The sequence below is a fragment of the Gracilinanus agilis genome, chromosome 5 (assembly GCF_016433145.1).
Source record: "Gracilinanus agilis isolate LMUSP501 chromosome 5, AgileGrace, whole genome shotgun sequence".
Lineage (NCBI taxonomy): Eukaryota > Metazoa > Chordata > Mammalia > Didelphimorphia > Didelphidae > Gracilinanus > Gracilinanus agilis.
Genome location: NC_058134.1, coordinates 230673761 through 230696737, shown reverse-complemented (window position 1 = coordinate 230696737; position 22977 = coordinate 230673761). Strand labels below are relative to the sequence as shown.

Here is a 22977-nt window from a genome sequence, read left to right as displayed (position 1 = left end):
ATACTGTACTTAAATTCATATAATAATGAACTTTTAAAAATAAGGCCTCCCAAGAAAGTTTAGACTATATTATGCATATTACATGTAATATATACATTGGAATATCTACAAATTTTGTGTTTTCTTCTCTGTGAAACTTAACAGCACTTGCCAGAAAATGCTTATTATAATCCTTACTCTTGATAATAATATGTCACATCTGCCTTTTGGAAGTAAATTTCATTGGCCTTAAGAATGTTGTCAAAATTCTTCTGTTCCCTGGCTTTATTTTACTAATTGCTTAGTTGGAACTTAAAAAAAATTTTTTTTTCTTCTCAACCTTGCATGATTGATTGCAAATTTGGGAGAAAATTGTTGTTTAAGCTTAATTTAATTTTAATTTAAAATTTTATAACTATGTTTTTCTTTTCCCTCCCCCCCCCTTTTTTTTTTTGTAGCCTAAGTTTCCTTGTAAAGAATGGGATCCAAATTTACCATCATTATGCCTGCCAAATCCTGAATATTTGGCTCCTGAATACATACTTTCTGTGAGCTGTGAGACAGCAAGTGATATGTACTCTTTAGGAGCTGTTTTTTATGCTGTATTTAATAAAGGAAAGCCTATCTTTGAAGTCAACAAACAAGATATATATAAGAGCTTCAGTAGGCAGTTGGATCAGGTATTTCTTCTGTCTACAAATATTTGTTTTAAGTACCCTCAAATTTCAGTTTCTAAATTATTTCCAAGACAACTTATCTAAACTAGAATAAGATTAAAGTATCACATTTTAAAATTGTCTATAAATCTGACTTTTTTTTTTAGTAGCATGGATGAGAAATGTGATTTAACTAGTCTAAAGATATCTTAGTTTCTTTAGTAGAATTAGACATTTCATTTGGGCTTAGATATCTTTTTAGATATTTAAAAGGGTTATTTGAAAATAATATAATTTGATGGCCTTTTTTTATAGTTTTCTTTTTATTCAGAGTTGCTATTTAATCATTCCTTTCACTAGCTAAGTCGTCTGGGATCCAATTCTCTTCAGAACATACCTGAGGAAGTCCGGGAACATGTGAAATTACTTTTAAATGTAACTCCAACTGTCAGGCCAGATGCAGATCAAATGACAAAGGTAAATAAATCAAAGTTATAGTCTTGGAGAGTTGAAACCTTCATCTTCAATGATTTTGCCAAGTAGTATTTACAGTCAACATTTTTATTACCTTTTTATGTACCTGAGGAGCATTTTGCAGTCTTCATGTAGACTGATATAGTTGAAAATTTATGTATTTATTGATATAACTTTGCTGAAGAAATTAATATTTCAAATGAATAGAATCATATGATTAGCATGGTTCTGTCTTGAGAGAGTCTTGTACTCTAACATTAGTAGACTCATAGACTTGGTCTCTGTCTTATTTCTCTCTTGCTCTCATACACACATATTTATTTATTGAAATACGTTAAAAGTGTTGAGAATTGAACAGTAAGTGAGATAATGATACAGGCCATAGGATCATCAGGTAAATCTCATTTTTTCCAGCTCTACAGTCACCCTCTCTGTGGCTTTTGGTGAGTCATTTAGCCTCCCTGAGTTGTAGTTAACCTTATTGAAAAGAGAGAATTCATTTCAACAGTAGGATCTCATATTCATCTGAAATTTTGTGATCCCTTATGTTTAGATTCCCTTCTTTGATGATGTTGGTGCAGTCACACTACAATATTTTGATTCCTTATTCCAAAGAGATAATCTTCAGAAATCACAGTTTTTCAAAGGACTCCCGAAGGTTCTGCCCAAACTACCCAAGGTTTGTTTTCATTCAGTTTCTTGTTGTGACCTAGATTTAAAAATCTTAAGCCGATTGCTGATTTAACCTAATGGTTAGCCCAGAGAAGTGAGATCATTGGCTTTTAATCTTAGGCTTCTCAAGAAGTGTTTTAGCTACAGTCCCTAAACCAAAGGAAGAGAAGTCAGAGAAATACCATGAAGGTGGGAATGAGCCCTGGGCTGGTTGAACCAGTGAGAGGCTTTAGGCTAAGATGGAAAAATTGGTTGAATTGTTTAGGCCAGTGATAGGCCTAAGAGGGGGCCAAAGGAAAGGAAATACTCATCTCTCAGTCTATTTCTAAGGCAACTGTTTCAAAGTTTCATTGTATTGTATCCTACTCATTGTATTCATCAGATTAGGAATAATGTCATGGGGCTGGATAGAACATTTCAGGGCGTCATATCTGGCCTGTGAGCCATAGTTTGCCCATCACTGGTTTAGGTTATTAGGAACATAGTGCACCAAACAGTAATTTTTAGTGAATAAATCCCTTGTGGCATAAAAGTTAATATCATCATTAGTCAGCAAACATTTTAATCAGTCATTTGTAAACAATGTATTAAGCACATACTGTATGGTGTACATTTATTAAGAACCTGCAGAATGTTAGAGTCCTTCCCTTGAGGAGTCTACCTTCAATATATATATATATCTTTTAGGAAGAACAGTATAGGAGAGGAGCTGGGGCTTGATTTGGGCTGTGCTCCTTAAGAGTCTTTTTGGCCCTGGACAAGTCACTTCTTTTGCCTGATCTTTATTTTTTTCATTTGTAAAATGTAGATCTTGGATTAAATGATGTCTAAAGTCTCTTCTAGCCTGAAATTTTGCTATTCCTTTACTAATGAGATCTATAATCCTTCACCATTATGTAATAGAAAACAATATTTTGAGTTGATTTTATTCCTTTGTGCCCTGTGTTATGTTGATGAATGTCTTAGCCCTTTCCTAGGTAGTCTGGTCCCTACTCTGTAGGGCTTTTCCTCTGTGGTGTTATAGATCTGTAGGAGTTAGTGCTCCATTGGGCATGGCCATCAGGAACTTATAAGACATATATTAGAAGCTTATAAGACATTTTTAGTTTTATTTTTTTTATCTTGGTGGACATAGAAAAAAATCTTCACTTGTTTCTCTTATACTATTCATCTACTTTCTTCTCCTTTACAGCGTGTGATAGTACAAAGAATTTTGCCTTGCTTAACCTCAGAATTTGTAAACCCTGATATGGTACCTTTCGTTTTGCCCAATGTTCTACTAATTGCTGAGGAATGTACCAAAGAAGAATATGTCAAGTTAATTCTGCCAGAACTCGGCCCCGTCTTTAAACAGCAGGAGCCTATCCAGGTGTGTTTGGAGAGTTTTTGTGCTTTGGAAACAATCTTGGTAACTGCTTCATCTGCATTCTTATCAGAGTGGGTTCAGAAGAGCTAGTTATTTCAGGCACTAAAGAAAATATTGGGCTGAGGTGGTAAGGCAGAGCTATCTGATTTAGGAAATAGAAGGCTTTTGAATGACCGTTAAGCACAGAGAGCATTGTGGGGCATGACAGGGCTTATGCAGTGATCTGCTTTCTGAAAGGCACTCATGTGCATGGTTTGTGCTTTTTGTCTTTCATGCCTTCAGGCCAGCAACATGGTGAGTGATTCTTTGTAAGACATTTCATATGTTGGATTGTTTAGAATCTTTTCATTATATAGTTTAGTAAGGCTTCATAATTTTCATGTGATTTACTTTTTTAAAAACAGATTTTGTTAATTTTCCTGCAAAAAATGGATTTACTGTTAACCAAAACACCTGCGGATGAAATAAAGAACAGCGTTCTACCAATGGTATATAGAGCCTTAGAAGCCCCTTCCATTCAAATTCAGGTAAGGTGGATGATGGGACAATTTAGGAAGCTTGATTCATAAAGCAAAAGAAATATGGGAAATACATTTTGCTTTGAAAATTTGAACAAAGATTGTTGGAAACTTTTTTTTTTTTTTGGAAACTTACTTGTTAATCTGCTTTATTCCATTTAGAAGGCCATTTCGTTTGCTACATTTTTTTTAGGGAATATTAGATTTATATAAGTGGGGCCAGGGTGGGCTTTCCTGAATATTTAGAAAGAATTCAAAGTAGTGTGGCCCTCCTCTTGAAGTAGACAGAGAACATTGTGCTGCAAGCATCTTTTCTGGGAATTTCAAAGTTGTTTGGTGTGTTGAAAAGCTATTGATATTGCTATTTCAAATATTTCCCCAAGCAATTCTGAGAAGCAGGTAAGTCAGCCACAGGGGCATCATCATTTTGAAAGAAGCGTATGTAATAGTACAAGGTCAGAGCTGTGGCAGATGGTGCTCATTTGAAGAACCTGGAAGAAAAAAATGAGAACAGTTTGTCCAATTATGTGTAGAAAATGCAACATTAGAATGTCATGGAAGTGAATATTAAAGTTTGAGCCAAAATTTATTGCTGAAAAAGAATCAGCCTATTAAAGAAGGCATAGCTTTCAAGAATGAGAAGAATGAGGAAAGTTTCTGTGTTGTCTGCCCTAGTCAGGCTACATCTGGGGTACCCAAAATGATATAGAACCTTAAATTCAGGTCATTTGAGGATGGGTTTAAGGAGCTGGGGGTGTGAATAGCCTGAGAAGAGGGAACTCAGAGAGATGTGGTAAATGTCTTCAGGTTTTGAAAATCCCCACATGGGAGAGGAATTAGCCTTCTTTTTCTTGGCCATAGGAGTTGTAGGTAAAATCTGCAAAGAGGCATATTTAGGCTGGCTATTAGGAAAAATTAGAGGTGTGTAGAGGTAGAGGGATAACTGGGCTAAGGGATCCTTTGTCTTTTGAGGTCTATCAGGCAGCAGCTTAGAGACACTTTGTCAGGAAGCTTATAGAAGAAATTCCTTTTCAGATTTGGTTGGTCAATGTAGCCACAAAGGTCCCTTCTTGTTCTGAAGTTCTGTGATCCTGTCTTTAGAAAGGATTTAGAAAAGTAATCAGGCTCAGATGTAGAAGCATTTGTAGCTGTGAAACTTTCTTGGAGAACATTGCTTTTTCTTCTCTCAGATATAATATGGTTTCAGTAGAGTGAAAGCATAGCAGTAAGAAGAACACAATAGAAACTGGTGGGAAATAACCAGCCCTGGAGTTGGCCTGCTGTGTGCTCTATAGCCTTTCTTCCTCTTCCTCTTTACTCTTACCCATGCTAAGGAGGCCAAAGGCAAAGAAAGATTTGATTCTTTTGTTCCTGATTACACTCAAAAAAGATACATTCTGTTTATGCCAGTTTTGGTATTTTCCATGGTATTATATTATATTCCATTGTTAAGTACAAAATGTATGTTAAATATAAAATATATGAGTTGACAGGAAGTTCTGATAAAGATTTGGCTCTTTCTTCCCTACTTGAAGAATAATAAAGCTTTTTATTGTTAAAAATCAACTTTCAAGGACTGAGAGGTTTGAGAGCACCAGACTGAAATCAGACTTTGATTCTGGCCATACAGCTTTATCTCCTTAAGTTTTTTTTTTTTCTTTCACTTGTACAATATAAGGTTAAGACTTGCCTTTATATGTATGTTGTGAAGATTGGATGAGATAATGGATATGTGAATTTTTAAAAAATTCATTTGAAATATTTTTCCATGGTTACATGATTTATGATCCCCTCCTTTCCTCCCTTCTCCTGGAGCTGATAAACAATTCCACTTGGTTCTACGTGTATCATTGTTCAAAACCTATTTCCATGTTATTCGTATTTGCAATAGACTGATCCTTTAACATCAAACCCCCAGTCATGTATATGTTAATTTTAAGCATGCTACTGTGGCATTTAAAATTATTGTAAGCCCTGGCAGACTGTCTCTCCCAGGGCTCCCCAATACAACTTCCCCCTGACACTTCCCCCTTCCTTTGTGGGAAGTGTCAGAGAAAGTATAAAAGAGAAAGTTTGGTGCTTCTTCCGGGCTGCTCTGCTCTCTTGAGCCTGGAGGCTGGTTGATGCTATCTACCCTGATCTCTCTCTTGGCACCTTTTTCCTTTTCTGTCTACCTCCTAGTTTTTCTTAGACCTTCCCCTTTCTAATTTAAATAAAACCTATCTATTCTAAACCCTAAAGTTGCTCTCTGATCTTTTATTTGAGCCCTGAAGGGATCTAGTCAATTTCCCCCTGCTGGGATGCTACCTTCCTTTCCCTTTCTCTACCTTCCTCTCTTTCTCCCATTCATCCATCCTTCTACCTTCATCCCTTCACCCCCTCACACTATGTTAATATTAAACTGGCTAGATTCATGTTTATTAAAATGGCTAAACATTTTTTTCTTATTATAAGATTGATACGTTTTTTTTTCCTTTATAGGAACTTTGCCTAAACATTATTCCAACCTTTGCAAACCTCATAGACTATCCATCCATGAAAAATTCTTTGATACCAAGAATTAAAAATGCATGTTTACAAACATCTTCCCTAGCTGTAAGTAAATAATTAATTTTTGCTTATTTGCCTGACCTTTTTTCTTGTGGTTGTATTTTTCCCTCCATATCATTTCTTCTGAACAATTTTTGTCAGCCCTTGGTGCTGTAGATGAATTTCCCTTTGTTGATATGTCAGTAACATAAATGGAGGGCTAGGGCTTCAATAGCAGGCATGAACTATGACTTTTCTCAAGAGTGTCATTTCCCACTGATATTTTTTCAGTTCATTTTTTTTGGAGTATTTTATTAGTAGAGAAGTATGTGAGAGAGAGGGAGGGAGGGAGGGAAGAAGGGAGAGAGAAGTGTGTGTAAATGTATAATACCTTTTATTAGGGGAAATCACTTTGCTTCTCCTAGACCTCAGTGTCCTCCTTTTGAAAATGAAGGAGTTCAAGTAGGTGATTACAAAGGTCCTTTCCTTCCCCCTTTAAATCTATTATCTTAAGATCTCTGTTCATTTTGTAGATAGTTTTCTATAAGCCATGGGAGTTGAGGTCAGTTTTGCCATATTATGGGTTTATAATAATTTCCTTTAGAGGCAGTTCAGAGGTGGTATAGTGAAGAAAACTCTGGACTGAGATTCAGGAAAACATGAAGCCAAATCCTGCATCTGTGTGACCCTGGGCAAGTCAATTAACATTTCTCAGACTTAATTTCCTCATCAACAAAATGCTACAAAAATAGTATCTACCAACAACAAGGTAATGTTGTGAGGATCATAAAGCACTTGACAGACCTTAAAGTGCAAAATAAATGCAGCTCCTGTTAAAATGATGATGATATTAGTAATAATAACAATAGTTAACAATTGCCATTAATGTTACTTACTATTTCTCTTTTTTATTTTGAGAATGTAAATATATATGGTAGTTTTGTACAGTTGCATCATAAAAATTTATAATCCAAACAATTGCATTTTGTTTTATAGAAATACTTATTTTAGACCAGCAGTTTCATTTTGGTTTTAATATAGATCACGTATTTGAGGTATCTTCCTCTAAATTGGAGAGAGAAAAATGAAATTCCTTTCTGATAAAATTCAACATGTTTTGGTAGCAGGCTTTCTTTTTTAATCCTAAACAATTAATGGTGTTTTTGTTTTAAGTAGGGTAGCAGAATTTAACTTAAATTGTCATAAATTACACATGTTCTCCTTCAACTTTAAGGAAGTAGAAGATGGACATTGGATACTTTACTGAAATGATTGATATGAGAACCCAGAAGTCCTTGTAGTTTCATCTGGAGATGCAACTGGCTCTTTGGGACTCTTTATTGGGATCTGTAATGAAAGTAATTAAAATGTGACTTGTACTAATTAGCTTATATTATAATAGTACCTTTGGTGATAGGGCTTTCTACATGACAAGTTGTAATTCATTGTATCCTCAATATGTGTGCATAGAATTATTGATTTCTTCTAAGATTTAGAACATTCCTTTAGATTTAGAACAGATTTCTAAAATAATAATGGGGCGCTCATTTCTGTACCACAGTACATAAGACTCCTGTCCCACATAATATAGTATATTGCAAATAAGATTTGATATAAAAATAATCTTTAAGATTTGATAAAAAAATATATATGTACATATATATTATGTGTAGTGCCCAAGTCCTTGAATATCACATGAAATAAAACCAAAATTGTAGTTTTAAACTCACATTGGCAATTTTCACAAGAAGCAAATAGGGAGACTTTCCCTCTCTTTCTCTTTTCTCTGTATCTTCTCCCAAATACCATTCTCCCTTCATTGGCAACTTTAAAATGTCATTCTCTAACAAATTTTGGATTGTGATCCTCATTTAGAATTTTGTCCCAAATTTGTGATGTCCATATCTTGAACCTTTGGCAACTGTGGCCAAACTTGAACTTTATAGTTCTTTTGTAGACTTTAGCATTTTGTGGTTTTCAGGTGGCCGTCTGAGCTCTGTATCATCCTAAATCATGCTAAAAGTGTTCGACTTTTAAAAATTAACTTTGCAATTCTCTCTCCTTTTCAGAAGTGGATGTTGGACTTGTTTTCAGTGGGAGCCCATTTTTTAAAGTAGAATTCTTAATTATTTTTTTTTTCAAAAAGCATTTATAAATATTGTGGCCATGATTACTAAAGGCTTCCTAAAGCATTGAATCCAAAGCCTTTACCTAGATTTGGCCTCAGTGAGTTGGGAGATTCAGGTATTAGCAAAAAATCAGAAAATAATATTTATAATTTTTAAAGTCACTAGTCATTATATCCAAGTCTGTAGAAAATATTGGAATTTTATAATTATCATTTTACAGATTAATATAAATGCTTTTAGTAAAATGTAACCGTAATAATAGGAGCTACTATTTATGTAGTGTTTAATATGTGTCATTGTGCTAAGTGCTTTACAATTATTATCTCATTTGATACTTAACACAACTTTGGAAGAGAAAGTGCTATTATTATTCTCATTTTACAGAAGAGGAAATTGAGGCAAACAGGTTAAGTGACTTACCTATGGTCATTCAGCTATGCAGTGTCTGAAACAGGATTTAAACTCATGTCTTCTTGATTTCAGGCCAGGTGTTCTACCCTTTGTGTCATCTAGCTGTCTAAAACTTCACTAATTTTGTATTCCTTTTTTTGGGAAAATATTGCATGCTCTTGTTAATAATCATATTTCAAACTTAAATCAGAGCATATTTTGCCCAGTTCTTTTGTTTCAAAGTAATGCTATTTTACTTTATTAAACATTGGGAGCTACTGTTTTTATTTTAATTTAGTTTTTGTAAAAAAAAATTAAATTCCTGTCCAAAGAATATATTAATTTACTAACAATTTGCCTTTTTAATAGGTTCGTGTAAATTCATTAGTGTGCTTAGGAAAGATTTTGGAATACTTGGATAAATGGTTTGTACTTGATGACATTCTACCCTTTCTACAACAAATTCCATCTAAGGAACCTGCGGTCCTCATGGGAATTCTAGGTAGCTGAAATTTTTAAATTTTGTTTTATGCTACTTCATCAAATTTGTAGCTTAAATAATCCTTACATAGCACATCTTTAAATTTATTCTATAACTTTACTTTTCTTTACCTTCTCTAGCTAATATAATTTGTTAAGAAGTTGTACAAAAGCTCTTCAGGAATGTTAACTGACAGTATGTTTACTTAATTCTATTGTGCCCTATAAAATAAAGTGAAAAATACTATGCTTTCAATCGCATTCAGATTAGAGTTGGATAGCAGGTTATTCATGATTCTTTTTGAATTGTCTTTGATAATTGTATCGTTGAGAATAGCTAAGTCATTCACAGTTGATTGTCACATTATTGTATATAATGTTCTCTTGGATTTGTTCACCATCACTTGGTATCAATTTATGCAAGGCTTTCCAGGTTTTTCTGAAATCATCCTGCTCCTCATTTCTTATAGCACAATAGTATTCTAGTCATAATCATAAACTATGGCTTGTTTGATCATTCCCCAATTGATGGGTATCCCCTCGATTTCCCGATTCTTTGCCACCACAAAAAGAACTACTGTAAACATTTTTTGTACATATAGGCCCTTTTCCCTATTTTTTTGGGGGGGATCTCTTTGAGATACAGGCCCAGAAGTGGTGTTACTGCATCAAAGGATGCTTACAGTTTTATTTCTTTGGGCATAGTTCCAAATTGCTCTTAATAGTGGTTGGATTAGTTCACAATTCCATCAATAATGCATTAGTGTCCCATTTTTTCCCACATCCCCTTCAATATTTGTCATTTCCCTTTTCTGTAATATTAGTCAGTTTGATAGGTATGAGATAGTATATAGGGTTTTTAAATTTGTATTTCTCTAACGAGTAGTGATTTGGAGTGTTTTTGTTTTTTTATTTTTGTCCTTAATTTTTGTTTGAAAATTACCTGTTCATTTGCTTTGACCATTTATCATTTGGAGAATGACTTGTATTCTTATAAACTTGACTCCAATTTTTATGTATTTGAAAAATAAGGCCATTATCAGAGATAGTTGCCATCAAATTTATTTTCCAGCTTTCTGCTTTCTTTCTAATCTTGGCTGTATTGGTTTTGTTTGTGCAAAATCTTTGTAGCTTACTCAAAATTATCCATTTTACATCTTAAAATGTTTTCTGTGGGGCATCTAGGTGACTCAGTGGATTGAGAGCCAGGCCCAGAGATAGGAGACCCTGGGTTCAAATGTGGCCTCAGACACTTCCTAATTGTGTGACCCTAGGCAAGTCACTTAACCCCCATTGCCTAGCCCTTATGACTCTTCTGCCTTAGAACCAATACATAATATTGATTCTGAAATGGAAGCTAAGAGTTTAAAAAAAAAAGTTCTCTTTCTCTTGTTTGATCATAAATTCTTACTCTTTCCATAGATATTTTTAAAAATGGGGGGCAGGCTGGTTGTATGAGCTCTAGAGGTGGGAAGGACCTCAGAAACATTGAATCTGACCCTTCATTTTACAAAAGTGACTTCCTCAGTTTCAACCAGATTATAAAGGCCAAGCTTGGATTCAGGTCCAGTTTCTCTCTAACTCCACTGCACTTTTCCACACTTCTTCCTTCATCAGAGTGGTTCATGTTTGTTAGGTGTAAAAGGGGAAGGGAAAAGGGCGGAAGAGTAAGTGGATTAGCCTTCCTGGAAAAGTTTGAAGTGTGGGCTTGCTGTAATTGACTTTGAAGAGCTCTTTTCAGTTTTATAAAGGCAAATGATTCAAGGGATATTTTAGGAAGCCAGGTCCTGGAACAGTGCTATGATTAGGACAAGTAGACACTAGAGATATTGCTCACAGAGAGCGACAGTAATCCACATATGAAGTGATAGGACCAAGACTGATACTGAAAGGACCACAGTAATGTGCCAGGGATGAATTCAGTGCAAGAAAAATGAACAGCAAAAGGTTACAAGAAGAGAAAAGACATAGGTAGTTCTCAGACTTTTTAGGCTGGAGAACTAGAGAAATGCTCTCTTCGCACCTCATAGGTACCTAGAAATTGTGGGCTGGAACTTAGATGATAAAGATCTTTTAGGAGTTTTGAATTAATACTTGAGTCTCCAAAGAGAGAACCAATTCTCTAAGAACAGTAGTATGGAGAGAGGCCAAAAGATTTTATTTTGATACACATCCTCGGGGTGGGAGGAGGAGGAAGAGGAGGAGGAGAAGGAAGAGCTTGCAAGACTCGAGTGGAGGTAGGAAGAGAAAGCAGATGGTTCAGTGCCTGACCAGTTAAGGAGGAGAGAATTGAGGAATATTGTGAACAGAATCACTCTGACCTGTCATGATAAATAACAGGTATTTGTTAGCCTATTAAGAACCTCTATGAGCCGTGCTGATTTTTAGTGTAATATTTAGCATTCACAAGTAAATTGGAGTAGCACCTGGAAAGGACATTGTATGAATCACCTCTGCTGCTGCTGATTTTTGATCTGCCCAAATTCTCTGCTATATGAAATTTTGTTTTAAAAAAATACACTTAACTCTAAGGATAAGGGATAACTCTTTCACTATTAGATTTGGAAGTGGTACTGAAAATTCATTCTAGCCCAGAGGGAAAGTTCTCTGTTGAGAAAGAAGTAACTTCTGGGATTGAACTTCAGCGGGTAGCTTAAAATAATGCACAATTTCAGGAGGCTTCAATCCAGTTCTGTGCCTCCATTTCTACTTTAAAATATAGCTCTTGGTAGTTGCACTATTTTGTGAATTCTTATTTGTTGATTCATGGTTAATGAATAATTTCTCTTGGTCTTTTTATATAGGTATTTACAAGTGTACTTTTACTCATAAGAAGTTGGGAATCACCAAGGAGCAGCTTGCTGGAAAAGTATTGCCTCATCTGATTCCTCTGAGTATTGAAAATAATCTTAATTTCAATCAGGTGAGTCTGGGGTGGTTAGTGATTTTTATTTATTTAGCAGTGAGTTTCTACAGTGAAGCCCAGTGTGAGGCTTCTGGTATGCGGGGAAATGTAGGGACAAGGAAATGACACAGAAGGGTGATAAAAATTAGGCATGATGTGAGGTCCCTATAAAGGATCCTGGCGTTTTGTTTGGCCGGGGAGCCAGAGGATGCTTTTTGGAAGAAGCAGTATTTAAGCAGGACTTTGAAGGAGAGCTAAGATGTTGACAAGCAAAGTTTTTAGCCTCCTTCTGGACAGGAAAGTGAAACAGAGTCAAGAAATGGGAGGGGCAGCTAGGTAGCTCAGTGGATTGAGAGTCAGGCCTAGAGACGGGAGGTCCTGGGTTCAAATCTGACTTCAGACACTTCCCAGCTGTGTGACCCTGGGCAAGTCACTTGACCCCATTGCCCACCCTTACCACTCTTCTACCTATGAGCCAGAACACAGTATTGACTCCAAGATGGAAGGTAAGGGTTTAAAAAAAAAAAAAAGAAATGGCGAATGATCCAATTGGAGCATTGAGCATGCCTGAAAAACCATGGAAACAGGTGGACTGAAGGCTTTAAGGATCAGACTAAGGAATTTTGATTTGATTGGGCAGGTAACATAAAATTACCACTGATCAACTTCAAGTGTGTATGTTTGGGAATGGAGGGGAGTCTCTGTTGTGTTCTAATTCTAATATTCCAGAATACTATGAATCATGCTTTAGAAAATTATCCTGAGCATCATTTAATTGGAGGTGATAGTTGAATCTGAGAGAGTGTGGTTGAAGTCAATGCTGCAAGAGAAGAAAAGAGGATCTGCCTTGAGGAATGGAGGAAAACACAAGTTGCTTAAAGTAGAAGAAGGGTTCAATGGCCAGCACTTAGTGCTACAAGAAGAGAGAGCCAAAGAGTGAAAACCAGGCCTTTGGACTTAGTTGAAGGTGATCAGTAACCATTGAGCAGTCATTTTGGCAATGTTTGCAATGGTGAGCGCCATGTTCCAGGCAGTAGAGGACCTTGTATTTCAGGGATCCTAGAATGGTCATTTTAGAAGAGACTCTTGAGAGCCATATATAGCCTCTATTTATGGCAGCAGTGGTCAGGCTAGATCAGCCATCCTAGAGGAATCTCAGTCAGGTTCTCACCTGACTCTCTGCCACTCACTGATTTTGTGACTTTTCCATCTGTCCTTTAGAGTGAATAATTTGAAATGGACAGTCCCATGAGCCCTTTGCAATTGGTGCTGGGAGTCTGCAAGATTGGCATCCTCACATAATAGTTTCATTAACTTAATCGCTGTTTTATTAGGGATTACTACCATTCATGTAAAATAATGTGCCAGCTGTTGTATGAGGAAATAGATGTAGGTATAGTGAGTGATGCTGCTGGCCTTGTCAGGAAGATCTGAACTTGAGTCTGGCCTCAATCAGTTACTAGCTTGAGGACCATGAGCAAGTCATTTTGCTGTTTTTATGGCCTTATCTGTCAACTGGGGATTATAATAGAATCTACTTCTCTAGGTAGTTGTCAGGATCAAATCAAAGACCTGTGTACAGAGCTTTGCAAACTTGATAGAGCTAAAATGCCAGCTCCTTTCCCCGAGATTATCTCCAGTTTTTCCTGTAGATATCCCTTACTAATACATGGTTTTTTACTTATTGTCACTGCTATTAAAATTGATCCTGGAGAGAGGAATGAATTCTAAGCAAATCTATTCACATAAGATAATTCCATTCCTGAACAGATACTACTTAAAAAAAAATCCTTACCTTTCTTCTTAGAGTCAATATCGAGTATCAGTTCCAAGGCAGAAGAGCAGTAAGGGCTAGGCAATTAGGGTTAAGTGACTTGCCCAGAGTCATGTAGCTAGGAAGTATTGGGGCCACATGTGAACCCAGAATCTCCTGTCTCCAGACCTGGCTCTCAATCCATTGAGCCACCTGGCTGCCCTAAGTACTATTTTTAAAGAAATGGAGAGCAAGATATGTAAAAGATCAAAATCACTCTTGATTCAATGGAAAACACAGAGACTTTAACCCTGTAAGACAAACCAGTAGGATGTGAGGCTGAGGGGTAGGCAATCCTGTTTTACATACATCAAAGCAGATTTGAGCAAACAGCCACTAATTTGGGTCTTACCTCCATACCTTTAACATGTGCTGGAGAGAGAGAGACAGAGAGAGAGAGAGAGAGAAACAGAGCAATTGGCATTGTTCCTGAGCATAAGGAAGTAGAGGACAGTTAGAAGTTATGAGGAACAACTTTGAAGAGAAAAAGTCAGCATTTTCCCCTCTAAGTAATCAGTTCTTGGTCCCTGGAAGGAATAGAGGAAGTAGAAGTACAGAGAAGAAATTGCAGTGATTGTTCTCAAAATCCTCAGAGAAACCCGGACTTACTTTTCCTTCAGCTTCTTAGCTGTATGTGATTTTAATCAGGTTTCCTGGAACTTCACTCTCTTATGTCTAAACAAAAAGTGGCTGTTTCAAAATTTGCTTGAATTGGATTGGGTATTTTCCTGAAAACCTATAAACCATAAACTCAGAGTATCCCCATAAATAGAATCCCTAATGGTAGCCACCTTTTAGAGAGGTTGGGATATAAAACTCCAAATTCAGTTTATATCCGGAAACTTTATGAGATGGTTGATTTAGAGCTGGAAGGGACTCTGAAAAGGCTATTTAGTTCAACTTCTTTATTTACAGATGAAATTTAACTCACCTGGCCAAATTCCCTGAGGCAGTTAAGTGACAAAATGAGAATTAAAAACCCCATACAGTTTTAAAAGGTGGCCTGATTTACTGAATATGCTTAGCAGAGATGGTGTCCCATTCTCCAACACTTCTGTCATTAAAAAAAAAAAATCTACTGTAATAAAAATAAGGAATATTTTGATAAATGACTGCTTACTTTATTTACTGCCAGTTTTCAAAGTTGTAATCTGGTCTAATTTTAAATTTTTAGTTCAATTCTTTTATTTCGGTCATCAAAGAAATGCTTCATAGATTGGAAGTGGAACATAAAACTAAGCTGGAGCAACTTCACATAATGCAAGAACAGCAGAAGTGAGTTGTTTTCTACTGAATTTCAATTGTTGTGGGTATGAGAGTAGCAAGTTCTCAAGTTTATTGTTTTCCATGAGTTATCAGGAAAAAAATTAAAAACACTTGGGTTTTAATTTGATCGCAAGCCAAGCAGTTTACCTTTCTTTTTTATTTAGATCAGCTTTAAGTTTAGGTTAAAAGAGGACATTGTTTAAAAATTAATGCATTAATTTAATAGGAAGAATGTTCATTCCTCAGAAATTCTTTTATCAGCATTGCTCCTTTGCATTATAAACATATATTGATCTGTACCTATAACTAGGCTTCTAGGGACATAAACTTAATAGCATTCAAAAAATTATTTGGACTCTTTGTTCTGTTTTTGGAGTAGTTAGAAGTATTTGTGAATTAATTCCATCCTCCAAAGCAGTGAGGTCAGACTAAAATAAGAATGGATCTTTGCAAGCCATAATTACATATTCATATTATCTAGGTTGTATTTTTACTTCTTTTGTTAAATGTTTTTCATTTATACTGTGATTTGGTTTGGGTGGCACTCACCTCTGCCCTCAGGGCTTTTTCAGTTCCTTGATAAGGAATGTTCCTCATTCCCTAGATAGGGTCCTACCTAGCTAGGGAAAGAAGTAAAAAGTACAACTAGTTACCCATGAAGGGCTCTCCATCCTTCTCTCCTACCCATTTAACTTGCAACAGAATCTGCTTTGTAGAAGTCAAGAAATAACTATCTTTGAAAGATCTTAAAGGGAATAGAAGTAAAAGGAAGTTCCTTCAAGTAGTGAGACTTTCCTGACTCATTTTAGGGCATGAGACAAAGACTTGAAAGTAAATACATTTTGTGTGTGATAAGCTGAACAAAAAAGCCTTTTTTAATTAGATCAGACCTGTAGCAGATAAAATACCTTAAATATCATTTATCCATTTAGTGTCATCATTGACATTGCCTTTTTAAAAGACAGAATTTATTAAAGCAAGAAGGAAACATTTCTCTAAATAAATTTGTACATTTGTTTTGTATAATGTTTGTCCTTGCTTTCCCTAGACTCTGTCCATCTATTCCTGCCCATTCTTCAGGGCTTGCTTGAACCTAATCATCTTCCTGAACTTTTCACACCAACTTCTCATCACATTAGCCCCCTCTGCCCTTTCAGTGCCTTTACTGTTCGTGCTAAACATTTGCACATTTAGATTCTGGTAGCATGGTTTTTCTGTCCTCTCCAATGAAGTGATGCCTGTTTGAACTCGCGGAGGCCAGTCTTGCTTATTTTATCTTCTTCTTTCTACTAATCCTCTCCCACTGCTCCCCCAGCAATACTTTATCCTAGACTTAGACCTCCATCTAGTCTGTCAGATGGAGCAGAACACTAGATGAGGCATCTACCATCCCAGAAAAGTCCTAGTGTGTGTTGGGTTTGTTCAGTGAGCAGGAATGGGAGGAACCCTGCAACATGACCTCTTTCAGGCTGTCAGTAAACAGTTATCAAGCACGTACTGTGGGTCAGTTTCTGTGTTAAGCACTAGAGATATGCATTTTATTGTGTTCTCTCACTCGGTAATAATTGGGCTTGACCTTTCAGGTCTTTGGATATCACCAATCAAATGAATACATCTGAAGAGACAAAAATTCCTAATGCTGGTAGTCAGGTAAGAGAGTTTTGAGGTTTCTTTAATTTTCAAGAGAGCTTAAAAATAGGATTCTACACATCCAAGCTTTAAAAAAAAAATGATGACCTCACTAGATTTCTTTTTATTGTCTGTTTAACCAGCTGACTTTTCTAATTTCAACAGATTGACAAAGTCTTTAACAACATTGGAGCAGACCTTCTAACTGGTGGTGGATCTGACAGTAAAGAGAATGGGGTACAAAATACACAGAAAAGAGTAAGTTTTTTTGTTTTTTTTGCATTTGCTATCTTATTTGTTTGTAGAACTGTTCAAATGTGATAAAATTTTATCAGAAAACACTTTTATTTTTAGTGCTTTCTAAGAATCATCAAGTAAATGAGTTTTGTTGAACTTTAAATATATGGATAGAAGAAACTTGCTTTATTCAGTGTATCATAAAATAAACAATTGCTAAATTAGATCTCTGATTATAATTGCTAAATTAGACTCAGGTTCAGTTATTAAACAATGGCAAATTGATGTTAGTCTTTCTCATTCCGTCACTAAAATATTTTCTTCAGGTTTCTTTTTTAAATTTCAAATTATTAGTATTTAATTTCTTTACAGAAAATAAGTTAAGCTTTACTATCAAAACAAATCAATGACAGTACTTTATAGATTTGGTCCATAGAGTCACAGCTCTAGCCCTAGGAGGAACTTTGAAACAATTGAGTATAGCCCTCTTGTTTTACAGATGAGAAAAGGAAAGCCCAGAGAGAAGTGACCTGCCTCCTTTTTACACAAGAGTTACTTGCTCTGGTTTCCTGTTGCAACATTAAATGATATGCTTTGGGAAGTCATGACTAACAATTATACTTTTAGGTTTCTAAAAGAGCATTAAGTTTATCATATTACGAAACTAATTTTATGCAGCTTTAGATGTAAATTGCAGATTTGTATATATTTGCCTATGAAACATCAAACCATTTGCTCACCTGTTATATATAACAGTCTCGTGGCATTTTCATTTTGGTAGTTCATGCCATTTGCAAATGATGCATTAATCACTTAAAAAGATAATGAGCATAACTGGTAGCCAAAAAAGATTCTTTCATTTTCATTTCATTCATTTATTTATTAAACACTTACCTTCTGTCTTAGAATTGATCGTAAGTGTCAGTTCTAAGGCAGAAGAGTAGTAAGAACTATTCATTTGGGATTAAGTGATTTGTTTGGGGTCATACAGGCAAGAAACATATGTGGCAAAATTTCAATCCTAGGCCTGCCTCTCAACCCTCTGAGCTGCCTCCAAAAAAAGATTCTTCTGGAGCGTCTAAAAAATGTGTAGTCTCCTAGCATTTATTGGTTTTCAGTATTGGGAGTAGAAGAGATAAGAGACCGAATCTTTTATCTATTATCTGCTTTATTCCTGATTAGAATGTATATTCCCAAATTTCAATCCTTTCTCAACAGTATCTGAATAATTGTAGTCCACCATACTGAAGAACACATTTATATGACAAGCTGTTGCTCTGTTCTTTTGATTTCCTTTTAAACACTTTTTCCTGCAGATTTAGTTCTCTCTAACCCTAGATAGCCAGTTCAGTGACATCATGTTTTCCTGAGACTTCTGATTCTAGCCCCAGATTACAAAACAGCATTTGTCTCATTTGTTAACTAAAGAAGCTCAAAGTAGAGTCCTGGACTCAGCTGCGTATGGGAATATCTGTCTTTTGCTCAGAACAATTTTAATTCCTTCATATTTATTGACCATCCATTCTATGTAAGACATATAGAATACAGAGCTGTAAAAGATAGGATCCCTTCCTTTTAAGATGTTTAGACCCCAGGAGAGATGCATAATTATCTAATCCTGTAGATGGAAGCCTAGAATGCCTAACTAGGTATTGATTTGTTCAAAACTGTTCTGTCCTTCTGATATTTTGGGTAAGATTTTGGGTTGTTTTTTTTTTTTTTTTTTTGTTATGTCAGATATAAGGTAAATTAAAGTTGAACAAGGCCTTAATAGAGTGGACCTCAAAAAAGGACTTTTACTTCTCCTATGGGACATAAAAAAGTGATTCCAGTATCTGAATTTCCCTAAGTAGTGGTTTTAGGTGTAGTTAGAAAGTCTTATGTAGTTTAACCAGGACAAATTTAAATCTTCTTTAAAGTGTTTGTGTGAAATTATTCATTATATCAAACTACTTGTTACTGTTTTCCAACCATCTAACTCACATTTTTATAGAGCTTTAAGATTTATAGAGCTTTAAGATTTGCCAAATACCTTCCTCATAGCTACCCTTTGAGCTCCGGAGGGCCAGTGTCATCATGCTAACTTTGTGTAGGAGGAAGCTTTGCCTCTGAGAGGTGATGAGCTTTCCAAATTCAGTTGCTATTCAGCCCTGGACCTTGAGGCTCCAGCCTAGCTAAGGTTAAGCAGAGTCTGAAACATTTCATCTATGCTATGCTTAGTGAAGAATACCTTAATAAACCTAGTTTGTGAAATTCCAGGCTTAACTGGAAGATCCTTGCCTTAAAAAAATAAAATTCTAACATTACCACATGAACTGTCTTTTGTCACTTTGAAGGCATCACTCACACTTGAAGAGAAGCAAAAATTAGCAAAAGAGCAAGAACAGGCCCAGAAGTTGAAAAGTCAGCAGCCATTGAAGCCCCAGGCCCATACCCCTGTGGTACCCGTGAAACAGGTCAGAGTTTGTTTTTTTTTCCCTTTTCTATCATTTCATTCTATTCCTTCTAGGACACTAGTCACATAAAATTAGTTTGCTTACAACTGTGCTCAGAAGACATATTTATAAAGGCTTCTTTAAATTGCATATTCTTGGAGGATTGTGGTTAGGATTGGGGAAAATTTTCACAAAAAAAGTTAGATGACAAATGCAGGGCCTTCCTCTAGATTCAGGTCTGGCAAAAACTTGCCATTCCTAATTCTTTGTAAAAGTAGGGAAAATGAGCTGACCCTTTCTATTGCTACTTTTGTGTATAATTGTTTTGTTCTTGTTTTTGTCTTTTTTTTTTTAAACTCATATTTCAGACTGGCAAAGATCCTAGAGTCATATAGATACAGTTCAGAGAACTGGTCCTTATTGGTTCATGTAGGTTCCATACAATTTCAATTGGGAGCAGGAATAATTTGATTTTTTGTTTTGTTTCTGAAGGTTTCTTTAAACTCCTTGGTAATATTGACTGGGGGGAAAACTTCTCCCTCTGAAAAGATGGAGAGAGATGAGCATAAAATATGCATCACAAAGCATATTTAATAAATTTCATTGACCATGCATTCTTGAACTTAACTTTTCCTATCAAATGTTAACTTGTTTTATGTGATTTAAGAGTATAGTCTTAATGCAAAAATAGCCATAATCACACTACTGTTTTATATATTTTGCAGACTAAGGACTTGACAGAAACTTTGATGGATAATATGTCTTCTTTGACCAGCCTTTCCGTTAGCACTCCCCAAATCTCGGCTTCCACTAGCTTCTCTTCGGTTCCATCCGTGGGGATGGGCATGGTTTTTTCTACACCTGTCGATAACACAAAGAGAAATTTGACAAATGGTCTAACTGCTAATATGGGCTTTCAGACGCCACCATTCAGCCTGCCAGCCAGTGCAAACCAGCATCTCTTCAGTGGCCCAGGCACACCGGGAGCAGGCCAGATGACCCTCGGGACGCCTTCTAGTTTATCGAACCTGCACACTCGGAGGCCTTCAGCTGGAGTGTCACAGCAGACCCCACACAGACCCACTGATATGTCTGCTCTGGACAGTCTGTTTGGGCCTCAGAAACCCAAAGTTAGCATGAACCAGTTATCTCAACAGAAACCAAACCAGTGGCTTAATCAGTTTGTACCTCCTCAAGGGTCCCCAGGGACAGGCAGTTCAGTAATGGGAACACAGCTGAACATGGTAGGACAACCTGCCTTTGGTCTGCAGGGTAATCCTTTCTTTAACCCACAGAACTTTGCACAGCCATCCAATATGACTAGTAGTAGCTCAGCTAGCAATGATTTAAAAGATCTTTTTGGGTAAGGCATCTTGTATTCATTTTGAAGAATTGATTGCATTTTAATCATGGGTAAGCTGATTTCCATCTTGGTATGTTTGTTCAAATATCTGGCTTGGAGGAATTTTCCCTACAGGAAGGAATCTGAGAGGTTTGGTGGAGGAAAACAAGGGCATCCACGTCAGCATTGTAGTGATGTAGAATCCTGTCGTTTGTACACCTTGAATGCAGTTTGATTTGTTCCCTCTTGCCTTCTCCCACATTCTCCCCTCCCCTTCTCAGTGGTCTGAAGGCATGGCCCTAACCAGGCTTGTTCTGAGCTGAAAGCATTGGTGTCGGTGGCTCCTCTCTCCCTGCATAACTTGGAATGACAAATCAGTGACAAAAATAAGTCAGTGGTATTTGCAGGTTTTATCAGCCCAGTGCCACCAGGGTCCACTCGCCACAACTTTCCAGTCTTAATTTTGATTTGTTCTTAACCTAGTTCCTTCATTGATCCCTGAATTGGTGTTTCTCTTAAGTAAAGCAAGCTGTAAGCGTATAGAAAGGCTCAGGTCATTTGCTTTTTGCAATCCTTATTACATTTGTTGTTTTCTAGACAAGTCTCAGCAAATATTGCAGAATTTCACTCATCTTGCTTCTCATTGGTTCAAACTGTAAAAGCCTCATAAACCATCTTTAGTGCAAGATTAATCATTGTAAAACCTGGTTAAGCATGGTCTGCCTCAGTGGCATACTGGATTTTGTTCCTGGGTTCCCCAAGGAGCGTTTGGGATCATTTGACTCTTTCTTCCTTGCGTCTGTCTGAGCAGAGGAGCCCCGTTGGATGGGTGTAGTCAATTGGCACAGCCCTCTGTTGCAGGGTGATTGCCCTAATTCTTCTTGCCTTCTTATTTTGTTTGCATTGAAACTTGTGAGGTTGCATTTTCCAAGGCAGATTTGTAAGAATCCAAGTGTATTTGGTGAATAAACTTTTTAAAGTTTACACTGTATTGCTCCAAATGTAATAAACTTGACTTCTCCAAAAATGAGCAGTTGTATCTCTGCCTGCCAACAGTGATGCTCAGCTTGCCCATGATACAGTCTGACCTCTTCTCCGTTAATGCCACTGAATGTTAATTCTTCCTTTCCTAGGAATTTCAGGAACCTTTATTCCAACCTTTTGAAGTTCAGAGTTGATCATTTGGTGGAAGGAAAGAATTAATTCTTTAACATTTTTACAGAAAACCTACATGCTTTATTTTTTAAAGCCTTTCACTAATGATATTGTTCTTTCATTTGCTGCTTCAAAAAAAACCACAGGGCCTTATGCTGTAAATGTGATTTGTATTTTGTTAAGTTATATTTCCACAGTTTATGCAGTGATAAATTTAAACACATTTTTCAAAGAACTCTGTGTATGTGTGTTACGGTTGCTGCCTTCATATTTTTATTTTGAGTTCTCTGGGACCAGCAGTGGTTTTAAATAAACTATGTGAAGTTTTGTGTGCTGTTGATACTCTTGGTAGGTGTCCTGGGTTATACTGAATTTCATTATTAAATGTGATTGGATAATAAAAACATTCTTGCTGCCAACATATGAGGGGAATTTTTAAATAATAAAACTTTCACATCTGATTTCTGCATGAGCTGTACTTTATTATATCTGATGTCTGAAATGACTTATGTGAGGAACTATTTGTGATAATGTATTTTAAGAAATGACAAACATTGAGAAGAAAGTGATTTTGTCATAATGAAGGTATATTTTTGATATGATTGAATTCTTTGTAAATGTGTTTTTTTATAACTATAGACAGTTCTTGCTTTACACAAATTTGCATTACACAAATTCAACTTCACATAAAGAATTCTAAAAAATCCACATTCTAAAAAAAAAACCATCAATGACTTTACTGTACAGTGCTATGCTTTCTCCGTTCCTGTCTCTCAACTTGATGTTCTGTGACCTCCCAAATCCCCCACCAAAAAAAACCAAACACCTTCCAAGTGAAAGCAGATGAACAGAATGGGGAGAGTATACTGCTACTGCAGGTTTAGGGGCTTGTCTTTTGAGACCTCCAGTGCAGAGAGGGAAGGCTTTTGTCCCACGCCATATACCTGCCCAGTCTCTGTGCCCCATGTGTTGCCTATCCTCTTCTGTCTGTGTCCAGTCCTT

The 22977-nt window shown here is 36.3% G+C and overlaps 1 protein-coding gene across 2 annotated transcripts in view; it reads left to right on the top strand.

Annotated features, from left to right (window-relative positions):
* The window catches only part of SCYL2 (SCY1 like pseudokinase 2), a 61082-nt gene extending 38646 nt beyond the window's left edge, over positions 1-22436 (top strand). The window contains exons 5-18 of one of the 2 annotated variants that reach the window (XM_044677843.1): positions 438-659; positions 996-1112; positions 1663-1788; positions 2974-3150; positions 3430-3441; positions 3552-3674; positions 6147-6260; positions 9083-9215; positions 11998-12116; positions 15086-15186; positions 16761-16827; positions 16972-17064; positions 19380-19499; positions 20204-22436. In XM_044677843.1, coding sequence (XP_044533778.1) covers positions 438-659; positions 996-1112; positions 1663-1788; positions 2974-3150; positions 3430-3441; positions 3552-3674; positions 6147-6260; positions 9083-9215; positions 11998-12116; positions 15086-15186; positions 16761-16827; positions 16972-17064; positions 19380-19499; positions 20204-20845 — 2166 coding nt within the window. In that variant the 3' untranslated portion in view covers positions 20846-22436. The remainder of the gene's footprint in view (positions 1-437; positions 660-995; positions 1113-1662; positions 1789-2973; positions 3151-3429; positions 3442-3551; positions 3675-6146; positions 6261-9082; positions 9216-11997; positions 12117-15085; positions 15187-16760; positions 16828-16971; positions 17065-19379; positions 19500-20203) is intronic. The other variant, XM_044677842.1, reaches the window with a different exon arrangement.
* The last annotated feature ends 541 nt before the right edge of the window (positions 22437-22977 follow it).